The sequence below is a fragment of the Formica exsecta genome, unplaced genomic scaffold (assembly GCF_003651465.1).
Source record: "Formica exsecta isolate Colony F162 unplaced genomic scaffold, ASM365146v1 scaffold191, whole genome shotgun sequence".
NCBI classification, from domain to species: domain Eukaryota; kingdom Metazoa; phylum Arthropoda; class Insecta; order Hymenoptera; family Formicidae; genus Formica; species Formica exsecta.
Genome location: NW_021849211.1, coordinates 3,134,526 through 3,146,910, shown reverse-complemented (window position 1 = coordinate 3,146,910; position 12,385 = coordinate 3,134,526). Strand labels below are relative to the sequence as shown.

The 12,385-nt window shown below is 30.8% G+C and overlaps 1 protein-coding gene and 1 long non-coding RNA gene across 3 annotated transcripts in view; both read left to right on the top strand.

Moving 5' to 3' along the window:
• LOC115233858 overlaps positions 1-774 on the top strand; it is a 3,739-nt gene extending 2,965 nt beyond the window's left edge. Inside the window, exon 3 of the long non-coding RNA XR_003883848.1 lies at positions 658-774. This is a non-coding gene — a long non-coding RNA (uncharacterized LOC115233858). The remainder of the gene's footprint in view (positions 1-657) is intronic.
• Positions 775-5,849: 5,075 nt separating this feature from the next.
• The window catches only part of LOC115233773 (integrin alpha-PS1), a 10,575-nt gene continuing 4,039 nt past the window's right edge, over positions 5,850-12,385 (top strand). The window contains exons 1-13 of one of the 2 annotated variants that reach the window (XM_029804350.1): positions 5,850-6,226; positions 6,810-6,937; positions 7,249-7,299; positions 8,240-8,343; positions 8,446-8,573; positions 8,699-8,907; positions 9,091-9,295; positions 9,520-9,669; positions 9,757-9,898; positions 10,061-10,329; positions 10,461-10,689; positions 10,963-11,194; positions 11,564-11,960. In XM_029804350.1, the coding sequence (XP_029660210.1) occupies positions 6,060-6,226; positions 6,810-6,937; positions 7,249-7,299; positions 8,240-8,343; positions 8,446-8,573; positions 8,699-8,907; positions 9,091-9,295; positions 9,520-9,669; positions 9,757-9,898; positions 10,061-10,329; positions 10,461-10,689; positions 10,963-11,194; positions 11,564-11,960 (2,411 nt within the window). In that variant the 5' untranslated portion in view covers positions 5,850-6,059. The remainder of the gene's footprint in view (positions 6,227-6,809; positions 6,938-7,248; positions 7,300-8,239; positions 8,344-8,445; positions 8,574-8,698; positions 8,908-9,090; positions 9,296-9,519; positions 9,670-9,756; positions 9,899-10,060; positions 10,330-10,460; positions 10,690-10,962; positions 11,195-11,563; positions 11,961-12,385) is intronic. The other variant, XM_029804351.1, reaches the window with a different exon arrangement.

Sequence of the window (12,385 nt, the reverse complement as noted above, 5' to 3'; positions counted from 1 at the left end):
AGAGTCACTAGAAAAATATCCTGAAATAAATACATCCATGCGTCTGATTGCATCTGCTCTATCTAAAGCATTTTCGAATATATCAGAATTATTTTGCGCCGATCGAAAACGCATCTCACAATAAGATACATATTACAACACAAATTACAACATATAAGATATAAAGAGATAAAAAATCTATTGGCACAGGTGTATTTTAGCATTTTTATCATAGTTCTTTTTTCTCGTTTATTATATAATAAAGAGAGCCTTGTTATATTTATTTTATTTGTTAAAAATATCGTTTCATTGAACAAATTATTTCTATAATAATAACAAAGTATTGTAATTCTTGAGAGAGATGATTCCGTGCAAAATATATTAAGAACTACTTTGCTTTAGCAGCAAGTTCGTTTTTCTACAAACGAGTTTAACAACATTTCTCTATCCATCAATCTTCAAATAGATTTTGCTTTGTAATATTGAATAATTAATTACGATAGCGAGATCTCTCGTCATTTTTTTTCACGCGATAGTAATATTTTTTTCTCCATAAAATTTTATTTATTTCGTTTTTTTTTTTTTTTTTTCTATTGTCTTTATTATCTCACATTGTTACGTAAATTATCTATCCAATTAGTTATCCAGTGTATAAATCATTTTTATTACCTGTTGCAGTTGACGCACCCCGATATATCTCCGTTCGGTTGTCTAAAATGGTGAACCCACTCTTTCGTGCTCCTCAACGACGCCCTTTGCGGAAGCTGCGGTGGAACTTCAGAGATGCAACGGCGGGCAACAGGTCATCGGTGAGTAGGAGCACATTGCACAATTTCGCGCACAAATGCAGAATCACGTGTCCCGCAACACAGTGCCGTGTACGGAATAATCAGATGGATTCAATACGGATCTCCCACCGCTTTCCGCAACTTTTCAATCTATGTCCCCCTCCCCACTCATTTCTGCCTTCCTCTTTCTTCGTTCCATCTTCTTTGCACGATCTATTTAGGCTGCCGTTGTACAGGCGATCTCTTTTCATCCCCTATTTCCACCCCCTCCCCTCCTTCTTCCTTATACCTCTATGATCAGGGCCGGTTTTACATTAAGCACTTATAAAACATCTCAAGAATCGAAGTATAAGAAATGAAGAACTTCCTTAGACAAAATTGTCTGCGAATTAATTTGTCTAAAAATTTATCATTATAAATTTTGCACTAATAAAATGTGAATATATTCTGTATAAAAAATATATATAAATTATCCGCATAATTATAACACATTTTTCTAAATAATATTTAATTTTTCAAACTTATGTTCCTTATTTTCATATCTTATCTTTAATAATAGATGTTTTTAAAAATAATAAAACTTTTCTGCGGAAAAATATTAAATAAATTCACAAATTTAAATTAAACGTCTGACATTTAAAAAAAGAATACCTGCTGACATATAATTATAAATAATTATTTATTCCAATAATGTCTAACGAAAAACGTCTGGGGTTCGTCAATACCGAGGTCCGATCCTGTCTGCAATCTATTTCATCTTCTCATAGCTGTTAGCTAATAAGATCCTTTTAAGGACACTGTTTCGTGCGGCTCTATTATGGAATACGGTTATAATTGTCCTGCCGGTTAGCTATTCCAGTTAATTAGATTGAGTCGTCGAGGCAATGCTTTTGCGCTACAACAATCGCAAATTGATATTGCATTTAATCGAAAGATACGATTTAAACTCGTCCCGGCCTTCACTGGCCATTTCTTCGCTCGCGATTAATCTTCCGCAAATACCATACATTTTAAAACTAATATTAAATTTTTTGTGCAACCTCCTCCCCATACATGAAATTTATATAAATTCATCATTTCATATCACATTTTTATAATTTCTTGTATACTCCTATAATTAAAATTGAAGGCAATATTTTGAAAGTAGATCTTTTTTTTTTATTTTTTTGAAGTCCAAAAAACAAATTTTTTATTTTATATTTAATTTTTTATGTTTATATAACTTACATAATAAATTTTAAACGCGAGAGCAATCGATAAGAATCGATAAGAATTTGAACTTCAATCGATCTGTCGACAAATATAGTATCCGCGTTAAAAAAAAAAAAAAAAAAAAAAAAAATACGAGACATTTCGCGATATCACTGTGTCCCTCTTTCACAATTCCTCTTTCTAACTATACAAGTATTTGATCATCGACCTCTATATGTTACCAAAATTAATACTGTGATTAAGCACGCCGCCGGGACGAGGTAGGAGCGGAGGATGCTTTGGAACTTTGGAGGATGCAGCAGAAGTGTTACAACAGGTGAATCGCGACACACACGGGTAGCACACACGTTCACATTGACTCGGCACGAATGTACTGTGTTGTGTGTGCGAGAGACACACTCGGGATCAATCTGCGAACGAGAAAGCACGTGCGCGAGTACCAATCGCAAGTATGCGCGCGGCTTTTCTCCCTCTAAGGGTGGCAGATGACGGAATCGAACGGGGCTTTCAAGTACAAAATCGAAGGATATTCTTTCGATCAGAGATTGGTGTTATTCCAATAAATAATGCTAATTTTATTTATTTTTTTTTTTTTTAATAAAATTTATTTCGCACTATTAGTTACGCGGATGTTATTTCCTAATAACGTTGTTCCTCATTTACAGATATTTCTCAAACAAATAATAATAAGTTGTTACATCGTCTCTTAATTAAACAAGAAATAATGTATAATTTTTTAAAATAAAATCTAATTAATTAAAATATACGATATTAATATATTTGATTATTAATTAAAATAAGACAACGAATAATGTAAAGGATATTCTTTCGATCCAGAGATTGGTGTTATTCGAATAAATAATACTAATTTTATTTAACTTTTTTGAATAAAATTTAATTCGCACTATTAATTACGCGGATATTATTTGATGATAACGTTGTTCCTCATTTACAAATATTTCTCAAACAAATAATAATAAGTTGTTACATCGTCTCTTAAATAAACAAGAAATAATGTATAATTTTTTTAAATAAAATCCAATTAATTAATATACGATATTAATATATTTTATTATTAATTAAAATAAGACAATTAACGTATAAATAATAACGAATATGTTGTATTTGTAAGTGTATTTTGTACAAATAATAATTCTTTATACGAATATATAACATTTTTAATATTAGATAAAATGTTGTTAATCTTCTATATCGGACAAACTTTTTTTTCGTCAATAAAGCGTCAAGATATACAGAAAGTTTTGTAATTTTACCGCATATGTCCCTGATATATATATCGCGTATTTCTCTCAAATATCATGATAATTCTGAAACAGTGTGGCGCACGTGATTATTATTACTTGCACAATTGCAAGTTATTTTCAAAATAAATTTGTAAAAATTAGAAAATTAAATTTATATATGTATGCTATTAAAACCGCCTCGTAAATAATCATTTCCTCCTGTAGAAACGAAAATTTTACATGTATACAATAGAACTTCATCATTAATGAAAAAAAAAAAAAATTATTTTAGTATTATTTTATATTATTTTACAAGTAATTTTTATAATAAATAGCACAAAAAAATATTTTGTTTTGTAATCGCGGAACAATATTCAGTTTTGTGATCATGTACTAGTATTTCAGTGAAAGCATAATCGATATATTTTCCAGGGAACTAGATAACATCAAAGATGTTAAGTATCCGTTATACTCACTAAAAGCAGTTTGTGAAATAATGATTTCGTGACTAGATACCATAATGGAACCATTTGTCATAATCTTAAAACCCTTAAAATGAGAGTCGATATCTTATTTTTATTGTATAGATTTTTAGATAGAATTTTAATATCTTCTATAGAAGAGAAAAGCGAATTAGAAGAAAGGGCAAAAATCCATTTTTATGATCCAATTGTCTGATTCTATGATTATTAAAATCAGAAATTGATTTGACAATTGTTTCTATAGGACATATAGTTAGCAATTGTTACTATTGTTGTTACAACTTATTATTTTTCATATTTTACTTACTTATTGTGCGTGCAATATTTCCAATTTATTCAAAAAATGAAATAAATTGATCTTTTCTCGGTTTCGTTAATATAGAAGTGCAATTCGCAAAATATATTTGATTTGAAATATATTTGAAAATTGTTTTTTTTTTTATAAAATCACACAACATAGCACTGTGTTCCGGTTTCACCGATCTTTTTCACAATTTCTCTTATCATTTATATCGTTTCACTGATCAATCTTCGACGATTATCAATGAATACAATAATTATTTTTTATTTATCCTTAACTTTATTCACTTTGATATTACTCACATTTATTATATATAACTTTTTACTCTTTATTTTATCATTTATTTATCATTATTTATTATAAACACATGTACTGGATTGAAATTAATTTTTTTATTATTATGCAGAATATTTGAATAATTAACAATATAATTTTTTATATTTATGAATTCGATTCGAATCGTCGAGCAATCTTCGAAGCGGATGTATATATACTTGTAATTAATTTCGTGCAATATCAATTTATTTAGAATTAATATCATCTCAGCAAATATATGTCGTCGTCATGATTAAAAAGTTTGACGAACACAACAATTGTGAAATCGAGATCGATGTTTCTGTCTGGCGAACGGCGATGCTACTGATCGAAAATGTGCTATGTTGTCGAACAAAGCCGGCGTTTCCTGCTGTTCAACGTTAACGCGTTGCGTTACGCGCGTCAATAAGACAATAAGCTGTTACTCCGATTGATTACTAATGGATTAATGAATTGTATTAACTGCCGTCGTGGTTCCTTCTCAGCTAAAAAAAATTATGCACGACACACTCTCTTAATTATTATAATTATTACTTGTTTATTTCTTAATAAATAAGTATAAGCAAATTAATAAATATATATAAGCAAATATAAAATTTACTTTAATTCTTCTTTATTTTACTAATGTATTTTTCTTTTTTTCTTATCTGTTATAAATGTGTATATCATTCTATCTGATGTTTTCTTAGAATAAAGGATGCTTCACCTCAAGTAGAGTGAGCGATTTCAGAAGAATCCAAATGTGAAATAAAACGCTCTCAACATTCGTACCGAGGAGATGAGTCAACGTGTGAGCATTTGATCTAAAAATGCTTTAGAAATTAATTTTAATAAACCGTGTGCAAAAATGAAAAGTTTTGTATTGTACGATCAAAAACTGCTTTATGCTATTTTGTGAATCTGTGTGTATGGTGTGTGGTATGTGTGTGTGTGTGTGTGTGTGTGCGTGTGTGTGGTGTGTATATGTGTATATATAGATGTATATAAGTATAGGTTGTGATGATGACATATTAAATAATCATTTACATACGTATAATCTCATTCATATATAACGTACTGCCAATTAAAACAGAACACATCCTGTATGCGTGGTGCAAATAGATCTTTACAGGAGGTTCCATAAAGCAATTTCTTCTTCTACGAATTTGAATGGACCCACGTGGCCCTCACTGACCATAGGGAAGGGTTGGTCAAATTTAGCCGGCCATCAACAGACTCCATAAAACGAAAGTGAACCTAGATGACGTCCCTATATCTTTTTCTTAGCCCATAGAGTACGGATTGAAGATTGATCTCGCATCGAGATTCCAATTGGCCAATCGGGACCAATTGGGACTTCGGGACAAAGAAATCTCTGTTCCGATTGGTCAATTTCCGTGGAAAGAATCTCAATAAAATTTCGCAGTCTTCAATGCTCGTGCGCGTGGACTTAATGACATTTCCTAGGAAAATTTCGATTACGTAACGCGACGCGACGTGTTGCCGGCACTGCACAAGCCCTGTGAAAGTTGTACGACGCGCGTGGGTGGGTAGGGTGGGTAATGTAATGTGTTTTCAAAAATGTAGAAAGAGTATGTGAAGGGTGTACGTGTACTGGCCCCTTATGTAGCCGACAGTGTGATGACAAAGGAATAGCCGGAGGTGTTTGACAGAACCGGGGGTTGCGCGGTAGACTCGGGGGAACGGATTGGAAAAAACGCTCCAATATAGCCGGTGACAAATAAAAATAGCGACGAAGATGAACACATTGCCGTGGATCGCTTTGAGTGCGTGCGTCACGTACGCTTTTAATCTGGAACCACGAATACCTGTTATCAAAAGGGGCATGGAGGGCTCCTATTTTGGTTACTCGGTAGCCGAACATATAGAGGCCGAGAATCACTCGTTGTCGAGACCGATAAGCTGGTAGGTATTAAAGTACACATATATTCAACAAGTTTTTTTTCTTAATAACTTGTTGCTTTTAGTCTTTATTGATTTTGTAGCATCAAGATGTTACTACAACTGAATGTAAGAGAAAGAGAGAGAGAGAGAGAGAACAGTAGTCCCTTAAATATAATAATGTATAATATATATATTAAAATTATTTCTTTCATAAATCTTTTAATTGTAACAAATTTGTTTAAAGAAGATTTATAAACTTTCTTATATACTTTCTTATAATTAATAATACATTATAAAAAAATAAAATTTATTAAATGCATAAAATGTTACGATTAAAAAATCGTATTATAAAAATTTTATTATAACAATTTTCTTTTAAATGGAACCATGAAAATCTTAAACTTGGCTTAATCCTAAATTAATGCTAAAAAAAAAAAAATTAGAATGATTATGTGTTCTCGTTATATGTTAATATCTTTTTTATTAAAGATATATCTATATTTACACACACATACCTTTGTTTGCATAGAATTTTTTATTTAAAAATTACATGATTTCTTTAAAAATTTTAACTAATCTAATCTTTGACTATTTTCTTTTATAGGATGCTGGTTGGTGCACCTTTGGATCAAAATCGACAACCAGGAACGAATAGATCAGGGGCATTATGGCAATGTCCGATGTCAACATACTCCAGAGATTGTACTCAAGTTATTACCGATGGACGTCTGAGTACGTTTTATGTGTTATTTATTTCTAATTATTATTATTGTAATAATTGAAGATGTATTTATAATCAATAATAATTTAATTTATACTATTGTATAAATTAAATTATTATTACGCTCTATTAAATTCTGTGTAATATTTGAATGTTAGGGTATTGGGTTGCACATGTCTTTATGTTTTGCTAATAAATAGGTCGATAATTTAATACAATACATTAATTAATACAATGTATTTATTTATCTTTCATTTAATATTCAATTTTATATTATGTATAATAAGATGCTTTTTTGTTGAATCATGTTTCGGTAAACCAGTGGGCGATGGTCTATTATACAGACCATACGAATACGAATCGTACGATTCAAGTAAGTGTATAAACTTTAGCAGTCTTTGCAGAATGAATTGAATGAAGAGTTTGAGAGTTTTTACCAGCGGTTTGCCATTCACAAATTGCATATATCTTTGTTGAATAAACATATCTCACGTTGAAAAGTGCAAGAGCATGCAATATAAAAAAATTAATCTTAATGATCTATTATACAATCCTTTTATTAAATTAATCCTTTTATATCAAAGCTTGCTCTTGTTCAAAATAACATAGGAATAAAAACAGGATATTTTGTGATAATGATAATAGCAATTGACAAATGCGGTCCATAAAATTGTTTATAGCACTTTTATGCTAACTGACATTTTTGCTTTTACTAACATTATTGCTTATTTGTTTTTATTTATTTATCATTTTGTGATCATCACGCAATGCTTTATTTAATCATATCTATCTTTATATGCGCATGGCTATACTACATAATGTATTTAACAAAAAGGTGATTTGTTCTTTTTAAAAAGAAAATTTTAAATAATTAAATAATTATAGTTTGCTAATTTAAAATTGTTACATTTATTCATATCATTAATCATTAATTATTCATTTATTAATATCTATCATATTTTCCTAGATTTTATAATCTACTAATTTCATTACTAGAAATTTAACAGCTATTATCTCAATATCTTGATAAACGTTATTAATTAATTTAATTTTATATATTTGTTTACCATTTTTATTTTATTTAATATTGCTTCTAAATTGTTTCTGTTATTATATTTAAATTTATTTAATTTAAAAATGCAACACAATTATAATAATAAATTTTTAACTGTTATATATATTATAAATAATGCTGCAAGTTATAGTGTATGGTTGATATATATAAAATTTGTAATTTAATATTTTTAAAAACATAGGTACTCATTTAATTTATTTTTAAATTTCCACCTCTATTAAGAACATATTTTTTTCAGATTTGGAATCTGATGATTTAATACCACCAGGGAATGATGAAATAAAAGATAACCAGTGGTTAGGAGTGACTGTACGTAGTCAGGGAGTGGGAGGTAAAGTTATGGTGAGTCAACAGACACAAAATCATGATAATATTACATCTCAGAAAGATGAGAGATATGTATATGCATATAAAGATTATTTAATTCATTGCATCTGCTTCCAGGTATGCGCGCATCGTCATATCGTGAAGACAGCCGATTCGCAATGGGGTCAGGGTCAATGCTACATATTATCTCATGACTTAAAATACGATGATTTAAAGAAGCCATGTTCTGGGAAGCCTACAAACAAGTAATATGAATTATTTGAAATATTTAAACATATCTTTATATATCTATCTATCTACTAGGCTTGTTTAATTTTTAGGCTTGTTAAAAGTATTGTCAAATATACCCAAGATTCTCGATTTTTTTCAGAGCCCACGAACAATTTGGTTATTGTCAAGCCGGAGTCAGCGGTTTATTAACCACGGAGGATCGCGTGGTGATCGGCACTCCGGGACCGCACACTTGGCGAGGGACCCTATATCTATTCACAGTGTCCGACGAGTTTTTAAGTAGGGACAATACAGTTTACAACGCGCCAATGCAAGATTTCTCGCCCGTAAATAAATACAGCTATCTCGGTACATATAACCTTATTAGAAACATATTTTTCTGGCTGAGAATCGATTTTTTGTATAATACATCCATTACCGCTTTTCCGGATTTACATGATTGCTATATCATTGGTTCTCTTTCTCTCAGCCAGTGATACATTACGCCATACGCGAATACCATCTTTGCTTAATCAACGCTTGATGTTATAGGGATGTCTGTGGCTGTTGGAAACTTCTTCGGCAAGGGTTTGGCTTACGCAGCGGGCGCACCTCGTTCTAACAGCACGGGCCAAGTGGTTTTGTTTACCAGGCGCCATTCGAAGCCGGACATGGATGTCGCTCTTATTTTGGACGGCGAGCAATTTGCATCGAGTTACGGATACGAAATCACATCGGCGGATGTAAATGGAGACAAGTAAGGCATTGTGTATTCAATACATACATATATAAACATACTTTATTCACATATGTTACAGTTCATTATCTTAGCATCAACGATTTACACATCATTTAATTAATATCTTTATTAGTGCCTTTTTCTTTGTTTTTATTTCAAAAAATAATTTTCAAATATATTACACACACACACACAGATAACCAATTATTTTTATCTATATATTTCAATATTTGTTGTTTTAGAATAACTGATTTGATTGTAGCAGCGCCATTCTATTTCAATAAAGCAGAAGGTGGGGCTGTTTATATTTATACATCGCTAGACATATGTAAAAATATCAAAGATACTGAGAAATGTTTGCCTGTCAAGCTCGTCGGTCATGAAGAATCGAGGTTTATTGTGATATTCTTATACTTTATACTTTTTCACTCTTTCTCTCTTGAATGTAATTAAATACAGTAATGATAAATTAACGATAGATTTGGATTCGCGTTGACAAATTTGGGTGATTTGAATAAGGACGGATACGAGGATATTGCAATTGGCGCTCCATATGAAGGGAAGGGCGCAGTTTATATCTATTTAGGTTCCAAGAATGGTATAATTAAAACACCATCGCAGGTAATAGACTTTCTTGAAAGTTACTATGCTTTGTATTTTTAATCTATATAATTATATTTAATTATTTTTTCATAATTGATTTAATGATATATTTATTTCATCTATATATTTTAATTTCGAAATTTTATATAATTTCGTTTTATGTTTGTTGTTGTTTAATAGATAATTCATGCTGAAGATATGCCCACGCCATTGAAAACATTCGGTTACTCGTTAAGCGGAGGTATCGATATGGATCATAATGGTTATCCAGATCTCTTGATTGGTGCATATGAAAACGATGCAATCGTACTTCTTCGTTCGAAGAAAATCATCGATATCTCCACTTACATACGTTATGCGAAAAAGGGTGGAATATATCAAGATACGATAGAACCTATTGATCCCAATCGAATTGGATGCTTAGCCGACCCAGAGTCAAATCATACATGGTAACATAGTCATCCTATAAAACGATTATGCAAAATAAATACGAATTATCAAATAAATATGTAACGAAAACATGTTAGCTCGCGGTCGTCATTTGCAAAATTATCATGACCATATACATTAAAATTTGCAGTTTTACGTTCGAAGCTTGTTGCAAAACGGAGTCGCTAGCGAAGGAGGAATCTATGCAAAATCTGAGATTAAACTATTACATCGAAGCGGAGACCTATACCGGAACTAAAAAATTCTCAAGGGTTTGGTTCGGCGCCAGTGGTAACGCGCGTCCACATTACGTTAATCGAACAGTCACCCTAGATACCACAAAGCTGGTACATTGTCAGAAGGAAATTGTCTATTTGAAGGTAAAGTGTCAAACTCATGTCTTCTGTAGTAACGGAAAACGAAGAAGCAATACTACCACTTATTGGTATTTAAATGATTAAAATAAAAAGATTTATTAGGAAATGTGCTTCAGTTTTTATATACAATTGTTCTTAATGCGTTTTATATAACAAATTTTGCAACGAATATTAAATATCATATATTACTGTTTTAGTGCTTTTTATTCGTTTGCCTGTTTAGAACAAATCTAATTTTTATTGTGAATAAATGATATATTTGTTTTTATTTAATAGGAGAACACACGCGACATCCAATCGCCTATTAAATTCCGTTTGAATTATTCATTGATACAAGAAGAACCAGTCATGCCTCCTGAAGGTGCTCCTTTGCCTGACATGAAGAATTATCCAATACTTAATCAGCAAGAAGCCGCGCGCGTATTCGAGGCCGTTTTTCAGAAAGACTGTGGAAACAACGATATCTGCGAAAGCGATTTACAAATGACAGCTAAACTGAATCTATCAGGTAAATGTTTCTTTCTTACATAGTTTTATGTTTAGAGAGGAATTATTATATATAATTCTGTTTAATTTTAATTATTATTAATTATAATAATAATTAAAATAAATTTTGATTGAACATCTATATTTCTAATTTGATTGCACACATTCATAAAATGAAAACATTATTGTGTGTATCATTTGCATGTATGCCATTTGATTATTTAGTTTCAATAAATTAAGGATATAGAAATTCAATTTGACGATAATATAAAAGAAAACATTCATAGAGCAAAATATATTACATATTTGAGATTATTAAAAGAATTACACATCAGAGTCTTCAATCTTGCTACTAAAAAGATGTTTGACGAAATATTCCTCATTATATTAGCTTCTTCCATAAAGCCGGACTTCTACGAGTTACTTTTGGGCGAGAGAGAGGAGATAGTAGTAGAAGTCAACGTGGCAAACATCGGCGAATCCGCATACGAGGCTCAACTATTCATCGTTCACTCGCAAAGCTTGAACTACATTGCCAGCAAGAGCAACGATTCCATAATTTGCAATCTGTACAATGCTACTCTGGTATCGTGCTCTATTGGCAATCCATTTAAGAAGGACAAAATGGTGGATATACAAGTGAGATTCGATCCCAAAGGTCTCGAGGATAACGAATCGCAATTAGGTTTCACGATTTTCACAAACTCCACATCGAAGGAAGTCAAAGAGAAGCTACCTACCGTATTGCAAGCTACAGTGTTAAAACGTGCCGAGCTTTCAATTAAAGGGTAATCATTATAATATATCGTTAGTCCACAATATGATGACTTGACAATATCTTATTTTCTTCTATATATAATCATTTCTTTCATAAATCATTGACTGAATACTAAATTATTCTGCATTATAATATATGTATCAATGACATTTACAACTCATTAACTTAGTAAAACAAGATTGACACTTCTGCTAGTTACAATACTTTGACATAGCACATTGTATTTATTATTGTATAAAAATTTTTACCAATAATCGAAGAACATATTGTCCAATTGATTAATCAAAAAAACGAGAGAGAAAGAGATCACTGAATATATAAAGATAATTAAAGTAGCTTAATTTAACGAATTTATGCTTGCATTAATAAATGTAAATTAAATTCTTTAAATTATTTAATGAAATTAATTTTTATGTATTTCTATCACATATTATA